Raw genomic sequence first — 25,512 nt, 5'->3', positions numbered from 1 at the left:
AGGTGTATGTGAGAGCCCCTCGTCTCCAAAGGCTGCACATTGAGGACTTGGTGCTGCTTTTGGCAAATACCAGGTCATGAAAACAAGATGCAGACGAGTGGTCTGATCCCGCTTTCCACCAGGGATGAGGAGCCAGGGGGATTAATGGGGATGGAAATGGGTGCAGGAGGCTCGGCATTGCAGATTAACGGGGGGTTTTCTGTGGGTAAAAAAGCACAACGTAGGGGGATGAGAGCGATAGCAGCAAATTTGGTTTCCCTTAATGCTTCCTCAGCTGCTTGCCATGCTACAAAATCGTAGGATCACAGAAGGGTTTGGGTTGAAAGGGACCTTAAAGCTCATCCAGTTCCAACCCCTGCCACAGGCAGGGATGCCATTGGGCACGTTTCCTTCCCCCGGGCTGTGATGCTGAGGATGGAGGATGCAGGAGGAGAAGGATGTGTTCCTTGTGATTAATTGCAAGCCATGTGCCCCTGCACATGTTCATTAAATCCCTGCTCCAGATCCTTCCCTGCATCGTGTTGACCTCAGTCCTTTAATCACAGATACTCAGAGCTGTTTGTGTGCAGGACCTAAAATCCCTGCTCCAGCATCATGGTGCTGGGAGCTGGGTGTGCTGGTGGTGGCGGGGTGGCAATGACATTACAAGAGAGACATTGAGGTGCTGGAGCAGGGCCAGAGAAGGGCACTGGAGCTGGTGCAGGGCCTGGAGCACAAGTGTGATGGGGAAGGGCTGAGGGACCTGGGGGGTTCAGTGTGGAGAAGAGAAGGCTCAGGGGGGACCTGATGGCTCCCTGCAAGTGCCTGACAGGAGGATGGAGCCAGGAGGCGCTGGGCTCTGCTCCCAAGGAACAAGGGATGGGACAAGAGGAACCGGCCTCAAGCTGCCCCAGGGCAGGTTTAGATGGAGCTGAGGACCAATTCCTGCCCCAGAGGGTGCTCAGGCATTGGAACAGGCTGCCCAGGGCAGGGCTGCAGGCACCGTCCCTGCAAGTGTTCACACAGCGTGGAGATGAGGCCTCAGTGCCATGGGGCAGTGGTGGCCTTGGCACTGCTGGGAACGGTTGGATTTGATGATCTGAAAGGGCTTTTCCAACCCGGTTTATTCTATGATGCAACGCACAGACCCAAGAGGACGGTGGAATGAGGCAAAACGAGTAAAAAGGGGGACTGGGGATGAGGTGATGAGATCCAGAGGCGGTGGCGAGGCTGGCACCTCTGAGTGGGGCAGAATGGGGCAGGATGGGGAATGCTCTGCTCCTCTCACCCCCAGATTTGTGATGTAAAGCAAATAAATGGTGTCTGGGTTGTGCAGGTACCAGGACACGGCCAGCAGAGAGGGGTGATTCATCCTGGTACCTGTGCGAGAACCAACCATGCTGGTTGGAAACGGGGTATTTGGGATGGAGGGCAACAAGAGAGGGGGTATGGGTGGTAGTGGGGGTGCTGGTGACTCACCCTGGATGGGTGCCCGGATGGGATGCAGTGGTTTTGGGGTACAAGGATGCAGGGAGTGGTAATTGGGATGGGTTTACATAGGGGAAGCAGTGCTGGGGAGCACATTGGGGTGGTGGAGGGTGTTTGGGAGAGGCCAGGGCACAGCATCCATGGAGCCCTGAGGGTCTGGGGTGGTCCATGTGGTCCATGTCACATCACCCCATAGGGTCCCTGGGGGGGTCCATGTCACATCACCCCATAGGGTCCCTGGGGGGGTCCATGTGGTCCATGTCACATCACCCCATAGGGTCCCTGGGGGGGGTCCATGTGGTCCATGTCACATCACCCCATAGGGTCCCTGGGGGGGGTCCATGTGGTCCATGTCACATCACCCCATAGGGTCCCTGGGGTGTCTATGTGGTCCATGTCACATCACCCCATAGGGTCCCTGGGGGGGTCCATGTGGTCCATGTCCCTGGGGGGGTCCATGTCACATCACCCCATGGGTCCCTAGGGTCCCTGGGGGGGGGGGTCCATGTCACATCACCCCATAGGGTCCCTGGGGGGGGGGGGGTCCATGTGGTCCATGTCACATCACCCCATGGGGTCCCTGGGGGGGGTCCATGTCACATCACCCCATAGGGTCCCTGGGGGGGTCCATATGGTCCATGTCACATCACCTCATAGGGTCTCTGGGGGGGTCCATGTGGTCCATGTCACATCACCCCATAGGGTCCCCATGGGGTCCCTGGGGGGGTCCATGTGGTCCATGTCACATCACCCCATAGGGTCCCTGGGGGGGGGGGGTCCATGTCACATCACCCCATAGGGTCCCTTGGGGTCACATCACCCCATGGGGTCCATGTCACATCACCCCATAGGGTCCCTGGGGGGGGGGGGGGGTCCATGTCACATCACCCCATAGGGTCCCTGGGGGGGGGTCCATGTCACATCACCCCATAGGGTCCCTGGGGGGGGGGGGTCCATGTCACATCACCCCATAGGGTCCCTTGGGGGGGGGGTCCATGTCACATCACCCCATAGGGTCCCTTGGGGGGGGGGTCCATGTCACATCACCCCACAGGGCTCGGAGGACTCGGGCGAGCTCACTCACAGCGGAGGGGGGGCTGTGGTGGGGGTTGGCCGCGCCCATGAGCAGCGGGGGGGGGGTAGGAACGAGCGCTGCGAGGGGGTGTGTGCAAGGAGGCAGGAGTTGCGCGAGTCCACGCCTCACAGAGGGGGGGACCCACCCGCGCCCGCCCCTTGTCTCCCCGCAGCTGCAGCCTGCCCTAGACGCCTTTCCGTTCTTCTTCCGTGTGAGACTCGGGGTAGCTCACGCTGCCCGCTGCGCTGCCGGTGAGGCGGAGAACGCGGGTAGCAGCGTGCGGGCCGTACCCTTGTGTCCCTTGTTTCCCCCCCCCGCGGGGTGCGCGGTGGTGCGGTCCGCGGCTCCCGCAGTGCTGCCGGCTCCCTCCCCTGCCGCATCCCTGTCGCCATGGCGCTGAGCGCCCGCTCCGCGCTGCTCCCGCCCGCCCCGCGCCCCTCACCGCGGCCGCCCCGCGCTGCCAGCGCCTTCCTGAGGTAACGGCGGGGGGGGGGGAGGGCTGACAGGGACGGGAAGTGTGGGTGGGGGGCGTTAAAGGTGCTGGGGTGCACCGGAGGGGTGGTGTCACGGGGGGTTGGGGGGTGTTAGGGACGTGAGGGCTGCGGAGGTGGAGGCTGGGAGGAGAACGGGGTGTTAAAGAACGTTGGTGGGAAGGTCGGGCGGGTGGAAGGCTGTGGAGGTGCTGGGGTGGGCGCGAATAGAGGGGTTGGGGGTGCTGAGAAGAGGTTTTGTGGCTTGCAAGGGGCGTTGTGTTGTTTTGGGGGTATTGCAGGGAGATTTGGAGGTTTTAAGGAGGTTGGAGTGGTTATGGGGGGCTGGAGCTGTGGGGAGAAGGGATGGGACATCACTGGGGAGGCACAGAATCATGGAATGGTTTGGGTTGGAAGGGAGCTTAAAGCTCCTCCAGCTCCAACCCCTGCCACGGGCAGGGACCCCTTCCATAGAGCAGCTTGCTCCAAGCCCCTGTGTCCAACCTGGCCTTGAACACTGCCAGGGATGGGGCAATGGAAGGCTGGTTTTGCGGAGGGCACCTGGCAGAGAAGGCCTTGAGAGGATGGCAGCAGGGGCCTGGCTTGACCTTGTGGCTGCAGGGCTTGTCGAGTCCTGAATCCCACTGGAGAAGGGTGTGTGGGAGGCTGGGATGGAGCAGGGGGTGACAGGGGGACAGAAGAGGAGGTTTGAGGACCTTAAAGAGGGGCTGGTCTGGAGAGACGGGCTTGGGTGGTGTTACTGTAGGGAGCGAAGCCTGGGTCTGGTTTGGTAGGGAATGGCTGTGGGTCCACCTTGGAAGGAGGGAAGAAGGGCTCTTGAAAGATAGGAATGCTGAAGTAGGGTAGGGATAGCAGAGATTTGGGAGGGGTGGAGGGATTATGGAGGGAAAGGAGATTGTGTATTTGTGTGGGCATCGCTGGGTGGCTTGTGGAGAAGGCAACAGAAATAGAGGGGATAGAGCTGGACAAGAGGTGGAGTGCAGGGACGTGTTAGATGATAGGCTTGGCTCAGTGAGATCTCAAGTGTCAGCTCAGGTAGCGTTGGGTTGCTAGAGCTCTATTTCCTCCTAAAGATTCAAGGTGCACCCTTGTGTGTGTTAGGTGACAGTTTGAAGTGTCTGAATAGAAGCAGCCTCAAGTTATGCCAGGGGAGTTTGAATTGGGTGTTAGGAACAATTCCTTCCCCCAAAGGGTGCTCGGGCATTGGAACAGGCTGCCCAGAGCAGTGATGGAGTCACCATCCCTGCAGGTGTTTAAAAGATGTGTAAATGTGGTGCTTAGGGACACAGTTCAGTGATGGCCTTGGCAGTGCTGTGGTTGGAACTCAGTATCTCCAAGGGTTTTTCCAACCTAAACGATTCCATGGTTCTGTTCCCAAAGAACAACCCAGGAGCTGAAGTGCTTGTTGCTTTCAATGGTTAGAGCACAATACATGGAAGTAGTCACCAGTGTGAAGTCAGGGTAACTGGGAGATTGCATGTCCATCGCGTGTCAATTGCAACCAACCAGTTGGCTGAGCTTCCTGGCTATAAAAGTGGGTCTGTGTTTGCTGTAGGTTTTGAATTAAAAGACAAAACATAAAAATTGTTTTTTTTTTTTAATATATATAAGAAGGGAACAAAAGCATTTGCACTTCTCAGCCAATCTGCCTGTGCAATGAGAAACCCAGCCCTGAGAGAGAAATGGAGGGCGTCTGTTTGAAATGCGTGAACATGGCTGTTCTGTGGTGGTTGTGCTCCTTCTCTGCCTGCAGCTAGAAACTGAATTGCTCATAAGAGGGAAGGAAGAGTGACCTTTTCAGGGAATTTTAATTTCACTGAGTAAATGAATCTTGTTTAGAAGGAGCTTAGGATCTGTTTATAGCTGGAAAGCATCTATAAATTCGTGATGAGTAATAAAACACCAAGATGGTAAAAACAAGAAGAGCTGAAAAGGAAAATGGTTTCCACTCAAACCCCTTTCTTTACCAGTGATTTTTGTAATCTGAGATCCTGTTTCAGAGTTGACATGAGAACATTCAGACTCTGTGAACATCTGCAAGCTTTCGAGCTCCACTGGGAGATCCAGGCAGCATCTGTACTTTGGCATGTTTGCAAGAGGCATGTCAGCCGTTAATTCTTTTTCCTCCTCAACATTTGTTCATGTGCAGTTTTGGGGGTGGTTTTATTTTGCAGGCCAGATGGAGGCAGGGAGACCAGTATTGGCAATAACTTTCCCAAGCAGTCAGCAGATAGCGGGCACTTAATAAAAATAACTTAAAACAAAACAATCCCTCTTTTCCCCACCCCCTCCAAAGTCCCAAACAGGAATGGAAAAATTCTGAAGACTATATAAAGAATAGAGATAATTCTTGGAGTTCTTCCACATACCTCAGAGTTTTGGTCTGCCATATGCTGTGTCAGGAGCTGGCGTTTACCACAGCGATCCTCAGTGTTGTAGCAACACAAGAAAGGATGGTTTTAGTAAATAAAAAGGAACTAAGAGACCCAAAAGGGGATGGCTTTTTAGAAGGTGATGTCATGTTTCATGTGTCTTTGTTTAGTGTCCAGCGTTTTCCTTAAGAATACATGCATTTCTGAACTTAATTTATTCAATGCTTTTGCTATATATCACCATGTAAAATGAAGGTGAATCTGTTTTATTTCATAGTGCACCCACCCGATTTTTCATTACCTGTACTTAGAGCAGGCAAATCCTCATTAGTTACTCACATTGGCACCATAGTACAGATTAATTCTCACTGTGTGTCTGTGCAAAATGAACGCTTGGGTTAATTTTTATGTTGTCTCTGCCTTCATGCCTAATATTATCACGCTCAAATCCATTCTGGTTTTAATCACATCGTGGTTAATTGTGTGGCTTTTCTCCTGTGGCTTCAGAGGAGCAGTTGGGGGGGTGTTTGGGAGGTGGTACAAGGCTGAAGGAGTTGTTGTGGTTTCCCAACCAGTTTTATTAAGGGACACATCTGTGTTGAAAGATTAATGGTTTGTATCCATGTGTTCCTTGTGTAATTATGCCGAGGTTCAGGATTTTGTAAGAGAACAGTTTCACCAAGTTTTTTTTTTAAGGAACAAGCTGTATTTTAGCCTTTCAAAGAGAGAACTAATTGAACTTGCTGAAATACAGGAGGATAACAAAGAGAAACAGAACCTATTTCCTGAATATGGATGCGTTTCTACTGTGTTAGGGTCGTAAGAAGCCTGTTGAGTGCCAGGCTAAGGCAAAAGAGGGATGTGGGACTGGATGGTTGATAGGAATAGAAAGGTAGAATGAGTGCTTGTGAAGGAAAAGCTGCCAAAGGAGGGGAGCTTGTTAACTCATCTTGTTAACTCAGCTGCCTGTGGCACTTCAGAGGAAGTTACCCCTTTGTGATCCTTTAGTTTGAACGGATGGCATATCATCTGGCTTAGGGTTTTGTGGCTGCACTGGTTGTAGTCCAGCAGTGGGCTCTGAAAGTATATTTAGTCTTAAGGCACTGCAGCTTAACCTCTGATTTCTGCTGAAGAGCCACATGCTTGCTTTGTCTTTCTGATCAGAGATGGACTGATAGCAGAATAATTACACTTCAGCTGCTGGTTTTTGCTACTGCTTCAGATATTTTCTCGGGTGATAATGTTAGCATTCTTGACGGTGTGCTGCAATTTAAGAGAGTGAAAACACAGACCTGGTGTTTGTAAATCAACCTGTGGGAGAATGCATCAAAGCTGCAGGTCTAACTGGTGTGTATGTGCCCGCAGGTGATGGGTAACCTATCATTTGGTTGCATCCATGGAGGAACTTCATTTCATAGAGGAGCCATTCTTTGATTCTGTGATTCATTTGCAGCCTGTTAGCTGGTGTTGAGGTCTGATCTGGAGAGAGAATTTTTACAAGGGCCTGTAGGGCCAGGCCAAGGGGAATGGCTTGAACCTGCCAGAGGGGAGCCTGAGATGAGCTCTTAGGCAGAAGCTCTTCCCTGGGAGGGTGCTGAGGCGCTGGCACAGGGTGCCCAGAGAAGCTGTGGCTGCCCCATCCCTGGCAGTGTTCAAGGCCAGGTTGGACACAGGGGCTTGGAGCAAGCTGCTCTAGTGGAAGGTGTCCCCTGCCCGTGGCAGGGGTTGGAGCTGGAGGAGCTTTAAGGTCCCTTGCAACACAAACCAGTCTGGGATTCTGTGAGTTGCTTATAGCAAACAAGTCTGTGGAAGGGCTGCACTATCCAGTGTGGTTATATAAAATACCGGTATGGGTAGTGATGTTCATCCTTAATAAATAGTGCTACTGTTAAGATGTGCTGAAGTGACAAAGGTCCTGAATAAACTTGTAATTTGCAAATAGAATCAGGCAGTCCCAAGTGTTTAGTAAGCAGAGGTTCGTGCTTGTTCCTATGTGCTTTGAGGTCTCTGAATTAGAGTTGAATATTATTGTCCATTTCAAGTCAAGAAGCAAAAGATTTGGTCCTGTAAAATGCATGCAGCATTGAAATGTCTTCTTTTACGTCCCCTTTTAATATTTGCTGCTTACTGTTCCTAAACATGGCAAGTGTTTTTAAAGTTGCTGTATTTCCTATTTACAGTCCCTATGTTCACTTTAGAGAAATCTTGGAAACAGCTGGAAAACTGTCATGTATTTTGAAGTGAGTGAATACTGTTGTCTTTTGTGAGCAGTAAAACAGTTATTTTGGTGAGCTAAGGGGGAAAAAGCAATCAATGAAACCCCAAACTGTGTATGTTACTGTTCAAGCTAGATAGCAGTTTTCAAAGGAACTGCTTTAAAATGAAATTCCAAGTGTCTTGGATTCAGTCTGACTTCTTGTTTCTCTTTCACAAATGCCTTAAGATGGTGATTATATCAGAGTGTGGGAAATCCTGGCCTCTAATATAAGCAGACAGTAATAATGTCTCTGTTAGAAACAGTGAGGTCAACAAAAGGCTCATGAAAAATAAACTGGACGTTTTGGGGCTAGAGTGGAAACAGATGGTGATAGCAGCAAGTTAACAAGAAGTGAGATTTGGAGGAAAAAAATAAACTTTTATCTTCCCATTTTATTTATTTTCCAGCTTTTTCTTCCTTAAACCAAGTCCTTTATGTTAAACCAGTGTTCAATCTTGTCAACGAAAGGGTTTGCACAAGCTGGCCAGGGCAGTCCTGGGTTTTTCCTCTTGTTCACTGCTGTTTCTCAAGGCTTCAGCGCGTGTGGGGTTTTAGAACTGGAGTCTTTGTGGGGGAGGAGCGTAACATCTGCCAGTATGGAGCAAAACCATATTCACCACAGCGCAGTCACATCCTTTGTCAGCTTTGTCAACCCTAGCTGCAGCCATCCCAGCCGTCTGGTGAGCCAGCCGGTGGGAATCCATCGGGAATCACTCCAGGATCAATGCTGTTATCGTTGCTGCTGGATTACAATGACAAGGAAAGGAAGCTTGCACACAGGCTAAATGCTAGCGACACTATGTAGGGACACTATATAATGGCATTGTGGAAGCATAAATAATATGAAAATACTGTGGGGTATAATGTAAAAACTCATTCCTTCTTGATTGACAAAGGCACAGTTGTTAATGTCGTGTTATTTGCCCACACACATGGCTTGCAGCACTCTGTCTGTTCCTAAGCTGTGACAGACCAGCCTGTCCGTAAAGCCAGGTACTTTGCATAATGAGTATGAAGACGTGTGAACAGATGAGCACTAATTCTTAGAAGTTAATGATTGTCAGTTATCTGTCCCCTTTTATTTGGCTCTAGTCCAGGATGAGCAGAGTATCAAGTACCTCAATATCTGGTTTCTTTGTTTACCCAAGTACATGTTATTGCCAGATGCTACCCCCAAAGGGTGGCTTTGCCTTCTGTGCTACCTTCAGCAGCAGTAGGATCAGCTTGCTCGTGTTTCAGAGTGTTTGGTTCTAGGATTCTATGGAGTTGTCTTTAAATTCTTAGCCTAGGGTTAGTTTGGATCCTTAAGTTGGTCTGGCTTGACACATGGCTTCAAGATTGGTAGTGCAAATACACAGGCAGTGCGAATCATAGAATAGTTTGTGTTGGAAGGGAGCTTAAAGCTCCTCCAGCTCCAACCCCTGCCACGGGCAGGGACCCCTTCCACTAGAGCAGCTTGCTCCAAGCCCCTGTGTCCAACCTGGCCTTGAACACTGCCAGGGATGGGGCAGCCATGGTTTCTCTGGGCACCCTGTGCCAGCGCCTCAGCACCCTCTCAGGGAAGAGCTTCTGCCTAAGAGCTCATCTCAGTCTCCCCTCTGGCAGGTTCAAGCCATTCCCCTTGGCCTGTCCCTCCAGGCCCTTGTCCCAAGCCCCTCTGCAGGTTTCCTGCAGCCCCTTCAGGCACTGGAGCTGCTCTCAGGTCTCCCCTTCAGGAGCCTTCTCTTGTCCAGGCTGCCCCAGCCCAGCTCTCTCAGCCTGGTTCCAGAGCAGAGCTGCTCCAGCTCTCGCATCTCCATGGGCTCCTCTGGCCTCGCTCCAGCAGCTCCACATCCCTCTTGTGCTGTTTCCCCAGAGCTGGATGCAGGGCTCCAAGGGCAGCTGAACCATCGTTTTCAGCACTCTGGGTTCTTGCACTGGCTTAAGACGATGTAGAAATCGCATCTTAGGTTCCAAAGTGGATGCTGGGCATATTCTCACTTTGCCTACTTCAACTTACTATCCACTTGTAAAGCAACCTCACTCTCTGTGGTTGTCTCGTTGGATAAGTAGCCTGCAGCTCATGTTTTGTCCAGGTCTCACTGAAGTCCAGGAGTTTGGGGCTTTCTAAGAAGGGCTTCAGTTGTGTTTTCAAACACAACTAATGCAGGTTTTTCAGCAGTAAGCTACTATAAAACGTGCTTGCGGCTACGTATGTGGTGGATGTGGAGCCACGTCTTCCAGGAAAGTGGGCTTATGCTGTTTTGTGGAGGTTTTTCTTTACAGTTTCTCTTTGAAATTGAGGCATTGGGATCAACTGAAAAGAAGTAAAAAGTCAGTGCTCTTCTCTTGTTGGGGTGCTTGGTTTAGAGGCGGGAAGAATCCTGGATATTTGTTCTCACCACAGTCGCTTTGTTTTTGTCAGATGACTGTTTAATGCGAAATGCAAGAAAATGCCATTTTTCCCCCCTCTGACTTTATCCACAGCTTAGCCTGTATTGTTTAAAGGCATGTAGTGAGAATTCTAATTATTCTCCTCACCATTTCTGAATGCTGCCTTTTTCCAGCCACAGAACTCTTCTGTTCTTAATGTCAGCCTTTGAATATAATGATTTATACACACTGGAAATGATGTTGAAAATATTTTAATCTGTCAAGAAGCTTTTCTAAAGATTTCTTTCCCAGAAACCACTTTAAATGAGGCAAGGAGACATTTTCTGAAGGCTCTTTAATATTAAGATTGAAATAATCATCTTTATGGTCATAAACGTAATGAAATAATGAATATATAATCTGCTGCGTGCTTTTTCCTGTTATGTCTGGACTGTCTCCTTAAGGAAGTGTAGCACCAATATTCAACTCTCTTGGGGCTGGAGCACAAGTGTGATGGGGAACGGCTGACGGACCTGGGGGGTTCAGTCTGGAAAAGGCTCAGGGGGGACCTGATGGCTCCCTACAAGTGCCTGACAGGAGGATGGAGCCAGGAGGGGCTGGGCTCTGCTCCCAAGGAACAAGGGATGGGACAAGAGGAAACGGCCTCAAGCTGCCCCAGGGCAGGTTTAGATGGAGCTGAGGAACAATTCCTGCCCCAGAGGGTGCTCAGGCATTGGAACAGGCTGCCCAGGGCAGGGCTGCAGTCACTGTCCCTGTAAGTGCTCACACATTGTATAGACGAGGCCTCAGTGCCATGGGTCAGTGGTGGCCTTGGCAGTGCTGGTGTAAAGGTTGGACTTGATCTTCTTCAAGGTCTTTTCCAACCCAGTTGATTCTATGATTCATGTGTCAGAAATTTCTTAGCAGCTTAATCTCCAAACTTTATATATTTTTTGAAGGGGTGCACCAAAGTTGTTGTATCTGAGAAAGATGCTGGAAGTGGTTTTAGGAGAGGAAGATTCCTAATCTTAAATCAAAACTTAAGGAGGGAAAGAAATGCCCAACCCACGACAACCATGGAAGTCCTTTCCTCCCCTAATTTCTCGTCCCCTCTCCCCACTATTACAGTTTACTGCCACACATTGGAAAATAGTTTCACAGAGCTCTAGAGGACAAAAACATTGTGGATTTTGCTTTGCTTTGGTCTGGTCTTGTTGCACAAGCTCGTAACACTACTTTTCCTTTTAAATGAGAAACAGATTTCATAAGATTTCCCTTTTGCTGAAGCTGTCAGTGTGCGTTAGAAGTTACAGATCTTAGGAATAATTTACGTTGTATCATATAATGATGTTTTTTAACAAATGGGAGCATCTTTCCCCATGATTTTTTTACAGGGAGTTTCTGTACTTGTTCTTTCTCAAATCGAGTTCTAACTGTTCCTTTCTTTTAATAGTGCTAAGGGGGGGGGATAATAGCAAAATCAAAGTGTATATTCATGCAGTGTTTATAATGCACAAGAGGTTTTAAAACCACCTTACAATCCAGCAGAACCTGTCTTTGGCTGGCGAATAACTTCAGTGTGCCTCGAGAGTGAAGCTGAACACAAAGTAGTAAAGGGATTGTTGTATCTTGAGAGGAGTTGAATGAAAATTTGCCTCTTGTGCCTGCAGCTTGGAAGCCTTCATGATAGTTTTTTCTGATGACAGTTTCTTTTCACTCTGAGCAGAAGCAGGAAGAGGCATGCTCTGGTATGGTAAATCTTTTAATAAAACTCTGCTTGCTGTGTCACTGGGGATGTCTTTGGACATGCTTTGGCACAGGCATCTTATTCCAGCCTTCACATAGTTCTAGAAGTGTGGGCTTCTCTTCAATAGAACTCTGCAGGGAGGTTGAGAAGCATTTTTGTTCTCGTCCTAGCTTTATACATAAAGCTGCTTCCATTTCATGTGTTTTACAGAGGCCTTAGCAGTTTTGCTTGCCAACATCTGGTCCTTAAGTAACTGTAGATCTGTTTGCATATGGAAAAATTAAGTAAGTCAAATTTGTTTGTACCCACAGTGAAGAGTCTAGCAAGTTTTTCTGCTCTTGATCTTGCTTGCCCTGGTGGATCATCTCTCACCTAGCTAGTCTGGGGTCTTGTTTAATGATGGGATGAGAATCTTCTGGAGTAAGATATAAAACGTTAAGTTTGGATAGCTGTGACAGTTTTTGGTTAGGTTTTGAAGAACTAATATTTAAAGATGCTAAAATGAGAAGCATAAAGTTGAATGCTTCTTTCAGAGGCTTCATAGCATCACTTACATGGGTAGCAACATCTGAAAATACCTGAATCAGTTTCTTAATCATAGAATCACAAAGTGGTTTGGGTTGGAAAGGGAGCTTAAAGCTCATGCAGCTCCAGCCCCCTGCCATGGGCAGGGACACCTTCCACTAGAGCAGCTTGCTCCAAGCCCCTGTGTCCAACCTGGCCTTGAACACTGCCAGGGATGGGGCAGCCACAGCTTCTCTGGGCACCCTGTGCCAGCGCCTCAGCACCCTCCCAGGGAAGAGCTTCTGCCTAAGAGCTCATCTCAGTCTCCCCTCTGGCAGGTTAAAGCCATTCCCCTTGGCCTGGCCCTACAGGCCTTTGTCCAAAGCCCCTCTCTAGGTTTCTTGTCAGCCATTGTCTGTGTCTTTGTTTCTGTACCTAAGACTGGATCAGAATATCTATTCACACATGCAATGGACTGTGATACACTGCAGCATAGAATATGAATTGAGAAATTTCAGGCAAAAAGAATTGAGAAATTCTGCCCTCAAATAGGCAGTCTAAAAACCTGGGGTGGTTTGCACTGATTTCCCATGTAAGCATCTTCAAATGTCTGTGTATTACAGTGAGTGTTCAAACTGTGCTTAGATGAGCTGTAATGGAAACCTTTGGGGTCCAGTCTGTCTTTCAGAGGAAGTAGAGCATGATCATTGTAGCCTTACTGAAAAGATCGATTTGCTTTTTCCATGGCTTAGCTATGAAAATAGGAATACTCATTGTTTGTTCGAGCTGATCATAAATTTAGCTCTGTTTAAGTGTTTCTGCAAGAGACATTTGTTTCTTAGAGCTGAACAGCTCTTAGTTGTATAAACAAGACCCTTACAAGAAGAGACAGTGATATCAGCAGGGAAATTTCTTGCCTTCTCTCTGTATTAACACAAGCTCACAAAATGTTGTCTTGAAGCACAGATTATGTTGCTGTCTGGCTGTTGTAGCTGAATGTTTTGCCTGGCTTAAAGACGTGTATTGGCCAACTGAATGTAACTTTATATAATCAGCAATTCATTTTATTATGACGATCTTGGCAAGATTTGGTATTGATTCATTTCTTTTTATTGTAGATTGTTAGTGAAGATTATACTTCGGGCTTTTAATTTTCCCTGACTGTTCATTTTAGAAAAATATCATGGATTTAATACAGAAATAATACACGAGAGAGGTAACATGCATCATAGGAAAATTATCTGGGTATATCTCATGGAATCCCAGACTGGTTTGGGTTGGAAGGGACCTTAAAGCTCCTCCAGTTCCAACCCCTGCCATGGGCAGGGACACCTTCCACTAGAGCAGCTTGCTCCAAGCCGCTGTGTCCAACCTGGCCTTGAACACTGCCAGGGATGGGGCAGCCACAGCTTCTCTGGGCACCCTGTGCCAGCGCCTCAGCACCCTCACAGTGAATGTTATGATTTAAAGTTATGATGAAAATTGTATGATTTCCTTGTGTTTTTTGAGTTGTTTTGAGCTGTGGTTTTATTTCTGACCAGAAACCCGCAAGTTCACTTTATTAACTTCTCTTGCAGAAAAATAATCTTTCTTTAAAGGTGTTCAGCTCTCCTGGAGTTCAGCTTTTGTTGTGTTAAATGAGATTATTGACTCTGTATTTGTCCATTATGGACTAAATAATGTTCTAGAGAGTAATGGCAGCCGCCATGAAGAGCTGTAGCACCTGAGGCTTAAATAGAAGAGAAAATCCTCTGGTCAGGAGCTGTGTCTCAGGGCGTTTGCTAAAATTGCTTTCTCTTTTCTGTCTGAAAGTTCCCTTGGTTCTGCATTTATGTATGTGCTTGTGACAATGACAGGGTGACCTGTTTATGTCATTGTACTGGTAAACAAAAGCATCACTGGGACACTGCAGGTTGCATGACACAGGCTTTAGGAAATGAGGATTTGGATGAGGCCCTGCAGGTTTGTGAGTGCAGGTAGAGTCCTCTGTGCCTTCCCCCATTCTTCCCTACACAAATATCACACTTTTGTCTTGTCTGGGACGTGACTATATTATGTACTTACACAGGGTGGAAGTGATCTGATGGTGCTGAACTGATCTTTTGGAAACTCCTTTTGGGGTGTAGGAGCTACTCAGTTTCTTGTCAACTTTCTGCTTGGGCATCACCTACCGAGTGTTGCTTTGCTTCTCTCACAGAGAAGGAAGCGTTGCTGGCTTGGTGAGAGGAAACTTTTGATAAAGGTTAGATATGAACAGGGTACTTGGCTTGAAGGGATAGTTACAGGTTCTAATCTTTCAAGGCTTTGTATTTCCTCTTTTAGTGGGCAAAAAGGAGTAATGTGAGAATGGTTTGCTATGATGTATAAATGTATTTCACACTGAAGAGACCCAAGTTGAAGTGTGTCCACTTTATATAATAAAGAAAAAAGCAATGTCAGCTCTTTAACCTACCAAACTTGAGCACTCCCAAGCACTGACCTTAAGTTTGAATTCTCTTTTCCAGCTGCAGTCGCCTTCGAAACATTCAGAGCATCCTGACACAGAGCAGCAAATCTCAACCTGATGGAATCCTCTGCATTTTAGGTTAGTTTTACTTTTCTTTTCTCTCCTTTTATTCTCACTGTACTGATAAAGATACCATGAGTTTTAGGAAGATGATCATCTCCTTCCTTCCCCAAGGCCCAGCTCTGTTTCTCAGTGAATGGGCAGTTATTGGATTGGCACACTCTTTTCTCCCTACATTATTCTTAAGCCTATTTACTAATTTCAGGCAGATTTGCTACAATAGTAAGAACATCAACATTATGAAGCCTTATGAAAATTCAGTGGCTGGAGAGAAGGGAGAATCTTCATTAATCTCTAAATTGAAGGAGAGATGGAGAGAATTTAATCCATATCTATTTGGAGTAAACATTCAGCAGTCTAGGCAGTGTTTGCTTTCTGGCTGGTGCTTGGCATAAAAGCTCAAGACTGAGGGCACTTGTGTTGGAGCTGGTTTCCCCATGGAGGCGGGGAAGTGGAAAGGATTAGAAGATGCTGAGGTTAAGGGAGTGGAGAAGAGACAGAGGAGCACCAAGGGTGGGGACCGTGGTGTACAGAGTGAAGCGGTGGCTGTGAAAGAGATACAGAGAGGGGGAGAATAATCAGAAAACTGGCAGAATTAATAAAACCTGAATTTAGGGGAGGGACATCTTGCCTCAATAATTCAAAATGCACGTAGAGTTGCATGGCAAATCTGGGATGCAGTTATGAGTCAAATGGTGCCATGTACCATTTATGTGGTTTCAGTCCTTTGTTTCTTCTGGGGTTGGGGGAAAGAGGGATGTGAAATCTAGCTGCATGTGCAAAGATCCCCTAGGAAAGTAACAGGTTTTTTGTACTGCTTTAATGTCATTTCTATAGGTCACATTGACTCTTGTTTCTTATTATATAATCACTATCAAGATATTAAAGGCTAAATTAGAATCATAGAATAGTTAGGGTTGGAAAGGACCTTAAGATCATCTACTTCCAACCCCCCTGCCATGGGCTGGGACGCCTCACACTAAATTAAGGAATGATGATTGAAATTCCTTAGAGAAAAGGGCTGAAGAGTGATTGTTTAAATAACGTGGTACAGTTAAAGGTGGAGAAATCTGGTGTAGCCTAAAAGTGTGTAATAACGTTAAGAAACTATGCAACAGCCTGTTTTTTGGGGGGTGTTATTTGGGATTTTTGTTCTCTTTTTTAACAATGTAGCAAGAAAACTTGAAGAAGCTCATTTACTGAACCACAGACAAGTTGTAAATGTGTATAACTTAGTTCTCTTTTGGTCAATGCTAACTGTGTGACATGACTGTCCCTATTCTCTAGGGTAAGAGTTTAAGAAGTCTTCAGCTCATTAGTAACTTTAAATCTAGAAGGCCTGTAAGGTCACTGTGTCAACCTTCCAAGGAAACTTAATCATGCAGGATCATGTAGAGTCATAGAATTAACTAGGCTGGAAAAGACCTTTCAGCTCATCCAGTCCAACCATTCCCCAGCACTGCCAAGGCCACCACTGCCCCGTGGCACTGAGGCCTCGTCTCCACGCTGTGTGAACACTTGCAGGGACGGTGCCTGCAGCCCTGCCCTGGGCAGCCTGTTCCAATGCCTGAGCACCCTCTGGGGCAGGAATTGTTCCTCAGCTCCATCTAAACCTGCCCTGGTGCAGCTTGAGGCCGTTTCCTCTTGTCCCATCCCTTGTTCCTTGGGAGCAGAGCCCAGCCCCTCCTGGCTCCATCCTCCTGTCAGGCACTTGTAGGGAGCCATCAGGTCCCCCCTGAGCCTTCTCTTCTCCACACTGAAACCCCCAGGTCCCTCAGCCCTTCCCCATCACACTTGTGCTCCAGGCCCTGCACCAGCTCCAGTGCCCTTCTCTGTCCCTGCTCCAGCACCTCAATGTCTCTCTTGTAGTGAGGGGCCCAGAGCTGAACACAGGATTCGAGGTGCAGCCTTACCAGTGCCCAGTACAGGCAGAAAGTCACTGAGCTGGTCCTGCTGCCACACTGGTGCTGATACGGAAATAGCATACTTGGGTTTTGCCTTTGATGCTAGTTGAATTGCATAACATACATCAAGTTGTGCCACCTCACCATTGATACCATGGTATTTCTTGACTGTTGTTAATTCTGAAGCTGCACTAAGTCCCAAACAAAGAATAGTCACTCAAAACATTGTGCAGCTCTGGGAAAGTATTAAAGGTGAAAGGAATTGCTTTATGTAATCCTCAATGTGATGTGGAATATTTAAGTCCATGCATAAGACCATAGCTGTTAATAAAGAAGCATTTCTGCTATGGAATTATAGGAAGTGTGTTTTGTTATTAGTCTTGTGCTTTGCACTAATCTCTTTTATCACCCACAAAGGAACTGTTGTTGTCTAATCTGACCTGTCCAATGTAGGCAGCAGGATTTTTAGCATAACTTCTGATTAAGCAGGCATGTTACTGTTACAAATGCATTAAATCTGTCTTCAAATGCTACCTTCAGGTGACAAAAAATATGTAGTCTTATGTTTTTAGTCCTGTTGTCTTGTATGGGAAACATAGGCATAATTGTGTTTTTATACAGTCGGTGCATGTTCTGTTTCACTTGTCTGTCTTTAATGACCAAGAGTTAATGTATTTCCCTCACCCCAACTTTAATTTAACACGCTGGGCTGTGAGATCAAAACAATATGAGCTTCTATGGCCTTGCTTCAAGGAGATTAATATTTACATTGAAACTGAAAACAGCACTGTGAGATTGCAAAGAGAGATGACAGTGGACTAAGTATTGATACTTACCTTTTATCCTCCCTGAAGAGGATAGGAACACATTAGGGGCTCTACCAGTAAATCTTTATCTTCATTTGCCAATTCAAGTATGACTCTTCTTTAGATACCTTTTTTGGTATTTTCCTCTCCATTATAATCCATCCCACACAGAGCTCTTTCTCTGAGGATGTGGGAGAAACCTCACCAGCATTTAGTACCTTACACTGATTGCTCATCCCATTCCCTTTCCAAATAGAGACTATGTTGATGACTGTTGCGCCACTTACAATCATAGGATGACAAAGTGGTTTGTGTTGGAAGGGGCCTTAAAGTTCATCTGGTTCCAACCCCTGCCATGGGCAGGAACCCCTTCCACTAGAGCAGCTTGCTCCAAGCCCCTGTGTCCAACCTGGCCTTGAACACTGCCAGGGATGGGGCAGCCACAGCTTCTCTGGGCACCCTGTGCCAGCGCCTCAGCACCCTCCCAGGGAAGAGCTTCTGCCTAAGAGCTCATCTCAATCTCTCCTCTGGCAGGTTAAAGCCATTCCTCCTTGTCCTGTCACTATGGCAGTTTCACAGCTGCATATTGGGTTTAGGGCAAATCTCTAAAGGTGATGTGTCCATTCTCCAGCCTCGCCATCCTACTGCCTCCCTGCTCTCCCTGGAGCTCACGTGGCTGTTCAGTGTGTTATGGAACAACTGTTCTTTGTTTCCATACACAAGGATGTGTCAGGAGTGCATGGTTGGGACAAAACCCAGGACTTTTTACCTGCAGGCTGTGTTTATGTCAGCTTAGCAGCTGTGATATCTCAGACATAAGGGATGGCCGAGCTGAATATTTTCTGCTGTGCCAAAGGGGAGTCTCAGCCTACCCTTAGACCACTCCTTTCCTCTCTTTACTTCCCACATGCATTTTACATCAGTGCTGGTGGTTGATATCTTGCATCTGCTTCAGTTTACTGAGCAGACAAGATTTCTTCCCCCCCCCCCCCCCCTATTTGTATTTGGCCAGACTAATTTCCTGCCAGTTTAGCAAACTGAATGGGGTTGGGTGAGCCCTAACTGCAGGAAAAGGAGCGGGAACGGCTCTTGGGGCACCAGTGGGCTGTTGGACTGAGTCATTGTCTCACTAAACCCTTGTGATGAGTTGGGACCAGGCTGGGAGTTAGTAAACTGGCTCAGCTGGAGGCAGGCGTGGGGGTTTCCTCATTAATTCCTTCCCCATTGTTCCATGGAGGACTCCTGATATGCTTCTGGAGGTATCTTTGTCATTGTTTCATTTCCTGTTTATTTTCCGCAGACTGTATCTGTTCATTTAACTCCATCTGTTTCTGTAGAATAGTAGTAAAGCCTCAGTATGAAAGCTGCTGTACTGAATACTTAAAAACCCAACCAACAAAACCTACACAAACGAAGTGTTCTTCAGAGTTAATGCCTTTCTGGTAAGGTAAAGAGAAATGAAGGCTCTGGGGAGATCTTGGCACCATGTTCCAGTATTTAAAGGGTGGCTACAAAGAAGACTTTTACAAGGAATCCCATGGAAAGGATAAGGGGTGATGGGCACAAGTTATTGCTGGGGACATTCCAGCTGGACACAGGAGGAAAATGTTTCCCAAGGAGAACAGTCAGCCATTGGAATAATCTCCCCAGGGAAGTGGTGACTCCCCAACGTTGGACACTGCTAAGACTGGGCTGAACAGGGTACTGGGCCATCGAGTGTAGGTGATGCTTTGCCTAGAAAGGTTGGACCAGATGGTGCTTGAAGTCCCTTCCAACCTCGGATTGTAGGATTGACCTATCACCTTGCTGTCCCTGAAAGGGACTATCGTCATTCCTCCTTTGTGCCAGATTATGTGCTCATCTGATTGCCTTCAAAAGTTGCCTCAGGCATGTAATCAGTAAACCAGATTGTCTTCAGGACATTGTATGTGCTGCTTTCTAAGGGTAGAGCTGATTTCAAAGAGACTGATTGTGTTTAAATGGAGTTCCCTGGAACAATGGGACAGTTGCTTCCTGGAAGAACTGAGTCTCCAGTTTTGATTGTAAGTAAAATCCCACCTAGAGACAGGGGCTTTAGGACCAGCATTAGTGCACTGAGTCCCAGTGAAATCTAGATTATATTTCAGCCTCAGTTTTCATGGGTCTGGAAACATAAAGTAGGGACTGTGTGTTTGCTGCTTCTCTCTCTTTTAAGCTGTATTTCTGAGTTCCCAGATCCAGGGCAGTCTGGTTATGCAGAATACTGTTGGTACAGCAATGGCATAGCATTGCAACAGGGGTTGAAAATGAGTGACTGGGCTCTCTTTAGCTGAGTCTTATCGATTCGGACCTGTGTTGTAAACAGGCTGCTGAGTCTCTTGGTTCTCCCTTTGTCAAGGGATGCCCCTGAACACACAGAATTGTGACTTTTGCATGCTCCAGGGATGTGTATGTATATATAGATATATATATATATGAATGGGAGATCTGTGCTAGAAGTTAGGGTGGTTGATTTTGTCTCTTCTGTAGCCTCACACCATGTATTGATATCTTGGAGTATGCATGAGCTCTCCAAAGGCCAGTTACTAAACAAACAATGGAGTTCATTAAGATGTGGGATTCAGTAGCTGGTTGCAGACATGGCCTCTGGTTAGTACTTTAAAGCTGAAAGGTAACATAAATAAAGGAATATCATTATGACTATCTAGGATTTGTTCCAACTCCTGCTAAGTTCAGGTGACTCTTGAGTAGTTTGGTTTCCAATCCAAGTCCTGAAACCCAGACATTCAGTCTGTGTTATTACATTATCGACGTACTGATCTTGCTTTGGACAGTGGAAACAGACCTTAACTTGTTGGCCACCATCCAAATATATCCTAATGTAATCTGGTAGGAAAACTTGACAACTGTTTATAAGATACTTTGAAGCAGTCGAGACTGGTGACCTCTGTCCGAGGTGGATGTCAAGGATGCTGCTTTATGCATAGCTTTACTTGTGGAAAAAGCTTGATTTATTCCAGTAGATTTAGGAACTGTGACTGTCTTCCAGAGAGATGAAAAATACTTCCTGAATCATAGAACAGTTTGGGTTGGGAAGGACCTTAAGGTCATCCAGTTCCACCCCCCTGCCACAGGCAGGAATGCCTCACTCTAGACTGTGTCACCTAAGGCTTTGTCCAACCTGGCCTTGAACACTGCCAGGGACAGAGCATTTACCACTTCTCTGGGCACCCTGTGCCAGCGCCTCAGCACCCTCATAGGGAAGAGCTTCTTCGTTATATCTAACCTGAACTTCCCCTGTTTCAGTTTGAACCCATCACCCCTGTCCTGTCACTACAGCCCCTAATGAAGAGTCCCTCCCCAGCATCCTTATAGGCCCCCTTCAGAAGGTGCTCTGAGGTCTCCACGCAGCTTCTCTTCTCCAGGCTGAACAGCCCCAACTTTCTCAGCCTGTCTTCATACAGGAGGTGCTCCAGCCCCTGATCATCCTTGTGGCCTCCTCTGGACTTATTCCAACAGTTCCATGTCCTTCTTTTTTTGTGGCGTGCTTCCTTTCTTCTAGCATTTATTTCTATCTCTTCACGTTCCAGATCTCCAAGTGTTTCAATTTGATATTCCCAAGGCCTAGAAAAGGCTTTCCTTGGAAGCTGCTCCTCTACCCTATGTTTTGTCAGAGTACCTTTTCATCATTTGTTAGAAGGCCTCACTGGCTTTCTGGTGACTCAGGGATTGCACTCTAATACCGATAAGATAATGTTTAATCATGTATTCCAAAGCAGGAGATTTAGGTCACAGGATTAGTTTGTTAGGAAGCTTCAATCAAGAACATATTAATTACAATGCATCCTGTACCCAGACAGATGTTGAAGTTTGAATGACGAGATAAAATGGAACTTTAGTTGATGCAGAGCACAGCACAAAACCAGACTTAATGTTTTTAAAGCAATGCCCGTGGATTTAGGTCAAGAGTGGAATGTCAATGTGTGGCAATGACCTTGTGACAACTCCTTTTTTTCCTCTACCCTGTTTTCCCAGTGTGTTCAAAGGGCTTAAGTTCCCATTGACTGTGTGAGGGAGTTAATACTCCTGTTTTAAAGGTTTTTTTTTGTGAAGAAATTAAACCTTCTCAGGTGTAGCTGGGACACGTAACACTTCACATGGTTTTGGTTTTGCAGGAATAGATAGCCGATACAATGAAGGCTGCAGGGAACTGGCAAACTATCTGCTTTTTGGCTTGTATAACCAGTATAACAATGACTTTGAAAGAACTGAGTTTCCTGAAGAAGTTCTGGATGGTGAGTAATGTACTCAGACCTGTTCTTCAGTCTTTGTGGAAGGAGGGTGAGCAGAAAAAGGGGCAAAACTACAAAAAAACATAAGTCTTTAATTGTTTATATACATCTGTAAAACACTGCTGAGGAGCTCTTGTTTTTAAACATGTTCCCCCAAATGTTCTAAATCTAAACAAATCCAGCCCATGATGAAGAACCCTACTTCAGCCATGGTATGTACAGACACGTGTTAGCAATGACTATGTGATCGCATCTCTGGAGTTCTAGAATACTTGAGCTCTTTCTTACTTTAACATACCAACTTGTTTCTCTAACATTTGGAAGGTGGCAGTCACCACAATCATAGATCATTATGCCCTTGCATGAAACTTTGAATATCTACTCCACAGTTTTAGTTGGAGTAACCTATTGTAATATCAGGCAAGAGCAGCTCTAGTTTCCAGTTGCGTAAGTGCTGTGTTCAGGACTCCTCACTGACACTCTTGGCTTCTCAAAGGAGAGGCTGATGCAAGTTCTGTGCAAGACTTCAGAATAAACCCATGATTGTTCAGAACAGTAAGAAATTCCCTTGTGCTTAGAACTCTATGTGGTTGCCAGCTGTTTCTTGTTCTTTTTGCAGAGAATTGGGGAATGTGCATTCAAATAGTTAAACCGTTTTCATTCTTTGAGGTACAGCATAGGAAAAATGTTTTCTCTGCAGTTTCTGTGAGGGGTTTTTTAATGCCCATCTAATTCTGTTGATGGAGGCTTGATGCTGGAATAATATTGCCTCTGCTTGTTACAGATATAATCATATTGATAAAGCCTGACAGTGTCCATCTGTACTGTAACCCTGTGAATTATAATCATCTTCTGCCATATGTGGCATACTGGAGGAACTTGCATTTTCACTGTCTAACTGAAAATGAGGTAAGTGCAACATGAATACAGATGAGATTTGCTAATGAATTGATATTCACAGTGCAACTTCTTTGTAACATTCCTTCCTGAATGCTTTTTTTTCTCTTTTCTCTTCTTTTTCATACTCCGCAGGGGAGTGATCTGTGTATTAATGGATATTAATCATTTTGCTAATGTGTGCTAGAAGAATATGGTTTTAATACTTTGTGTTTGTTGGAGCATGAAGACAAATTGCTCCCCTTGCCCACTAATTACTATTGTTTTGACATGAGTCAATGATCTTTTAATGAGGAAAAACCTGTGGGTTGTGAGAAATGCAGACTCTGAATCAACTATTACAGTTGACAGTGAGATTCCCAATGATGGCCTTGTTTGCTACCGAAGTAGTGTTTTAATGTGGTCTTTGCCAATAGTTCATAGAATCATAGAATAGTTAGGGTTGGAAAGGACCTTATTAAGATCATCTAATTCTAGCCCCTGGCCATGGGCAGGGACGTGTCACCCTAGACTGTGTCGCCCAAGGCTCTGTCCAGTCTGGCCTTGAACATTGCCAGAGATGGGGCATCCTTCCTAACAGTAAGAAAGAGTTTTCTTTTATCTAATCTGAACCTCTCCTGTTTTAAATCATGCCCTTTGTCATATATCCTACAACTAGAGTCCACCGTGAAGAGCATGGCTTCACCAGGTCAGTAACATTTTTGTGGGTGTTTGAAGGCAGTTATTAGGTCCAGTCCTTGCCTCCTTCAGGCTGAACAAGCCTGGGTCTCTCCATGTAGGATGAGTGCTTCAGCCCTCGTGGTGGCCCTCCAGTGAACTTGCTCCGCAAGAAGAACCAATGTCTTGCTTGTACATGGATCCCAAAAGTGGATGCAGTATTGTAGATAGACTCCTATGAGTGCTCTATAGAGGGGGATAAGATCTTTAAGATATAAACTGCAGAGCTACAGGTTAAAGCATGCCACAGCAAAATCTGAAGCCAATTTTTTCCTGATGCCAAAATCCCTACTGAAAAGGCAGATCTTAAAGCATAACTGGATGGTGGTAAAACACATGCGTTTTGGAATCAAGAATGGAGTGGTTCTTAACACGCTATTGCTAGGACAACTGCAATCTCAGCTATTGAATTTTAAGCTGCATCTGCTTATGGGTTTCTGTATGATTTGTTGTGCTGAGTATAACCTTAATCACACAGGATTGGCTTGAAATAACCGTGTAACTAGAAAGGTAAACCACACACCTTGCTGTTTGTGAAAAGGAATGGAAAAGTTTGATTTCTGAAGCTGAAAATACATTTACTTCATTGCTGCTTCCTCTGAATGAGCTGAGCAATGTATTCCCAGCCACATTCCTAATGTATAAGTATTGCCAGGTTCCTAGATTACTTCTGAAAGAGAAACAAATAGTTATTGCTGTGTCAGGCTTTAAGTGCATCCTGTTTACAGGAGCATTGTCTGTAGTGGCCTTTAAGGTTGTTTTTTTTCAGTGATAAAAATAGCTTTTGCCTGCTTTTATAAAAATGAAACTCAAAAAGCTCAGGGGTTATAAAAATAAAGCAAGCAAATGCTATACCTGGCTCTATGCACCTCTTGAATCTGGCAAAACCTTCAACATCTCCTTTCTTCTTTCTTACTTGTTGGAAGAAAACCCCTATTATTAGCATATTTCAAAATAGCCAAATAAGATAAAGTGCTGAAATCTGATGAATACTATATAAGCTTTCTGGGTGTCATGGCTGTGTTGTTTATGGACCGGGCTGTATTTATGCAATCTCAGATAGTGAGCAAGCCTTTAGCACCCTGCTAAAACCCAAGGTCTTATTCTAACAGCATTTTAAGCCTTGAGAAACTGGCAGTTGTTTGGGGCTTGGCTTGGAATTGGAACTTTGATCTGACTTCCTGGGATTGAAGAAAGACCGTATCTTGGAGGAACTGGGGCCGCATCTTCAATTCAGGCTTGTCTTAAAAGAACTTGTTCTTAAAATAACTTGTTGGGTGTACCCTGAAGCTCACAAGAGCTATATACAAGAAGTTTATCAACGGGTAATTTGCCTTGATATTAAGTTCAGAGCACTGTATATAGAAAAAGGAAGAAAGTAAATAGACAAAACACCACTACCTTCTGTTCTTGTTCCAGAAAGCAAATGACTCTTGAAGTACCCATTGGGCCTCAGCCTGTTGGTTTCAGACTTGCTGCTAAACTGTCCCTTTCCAGATAAAAACCAGCAGTTTTAGTTTTTTGTTGTGTTCTAAAGATGTTTTTTGTGTGATTTTGCTCTTCAGTCTAGGTTTTACACTTTTCTGAGCCATAAGTGTATTTGTTCTTCGCTCCTGCTCTTCAGTCTACTGAAGTCTTCAGACAATTTCAGTCTGCTGCTGGTGTGAAACAGCAGTGTAGTGGTGTTTCTTCTTTCCTCCTCCTTTTCCTATATCCATCTCTCCCTCAGACAGCAACTGCTTCTCTTTGCTTGTTCTGGGGCCTTGAGGAGTATCTCTCCCCATGAAGTGTGGCAAGTTTTTTGTGCCACATCAGTTGGTATCCTGAAATATATCTTTTATTGTTTAGAAGTTGTCCATAATCTAGTAGATGATATTGAAAGACTTCACCGAAAGCTGAAAATAAAGTGTATCGTAATGCCTTCATATAACCTTATTGAAAACCTTTCTCTGAAGTTTGATTTTTAAAGAACTGTTTCCATTGGCTTGAATAAATCCCTGCTGTGATGGAGTTTCCAAAGTAGAGACTAAAGAGGTTCTTAAGCTTCTGAAAGCTCTAGGTGATATTTCAGTGGATTACGTGACAC

At 46.0% G+C, this 25,512-nt stretch overlaps 1 protein-coding gene across 1 annotated transcript in view; it reads left to right on the top strand.

Moving 5' to 3' along the window:
- The first annotated feature begins 2,921 nt into the window (after positions 1 to 2,921).
- DNAAF9 (dynein axonemal assembly factor 9) overlaps positions 2,922 to 25,512 on the top strand; it is a 79,002-nt gene continuing 56,411 nt past the window's right edge. Inside the window, exons 1-4 of the mRNA XM_062619975.1 lie at positions 2,922 to 3,018; positions 14,770 to 14,849; positions 21,696 to 21,815; positions 22,597 to 22,721. Of these exons, the coding sequence (XP_062475959.1) occupies positions 2,933 to 3,018; positions 14,770 to 14,849; positions 21,696 to 21,815; positions 22,597 to 22,721 (411 nt within the window). The 5' untranslated portion in view covers positions 2,922 to 2,932. The remainder of the gene's footprint in view (positions 3,019 to 14,769; positions 14,850 to 21,695; positions 21,816 to 22,596; positions 22,722 to 25,512) is intronic.

This window comes from Pezoporus occidentalis, unplaced genomic scaffold, assembly GCF_034315485.1.
Source record: "Pezoporus occidentalis ecotype Australia unplaced genomic scaffold, CSIRO_AGI_Poc_V1 ctg217, whole genome shotgun sequence".
In the NCBI taxonomy this organism is placed as follows: Eukaryota; Metazoa; Chordata; class Aves; order Psittaciformes; family Psittacidae; genus Pezoporus; species Pezoporus occidentalis.
This window is presented reverse-complemented; position numbering and strand designations above follow the sequence as displayed.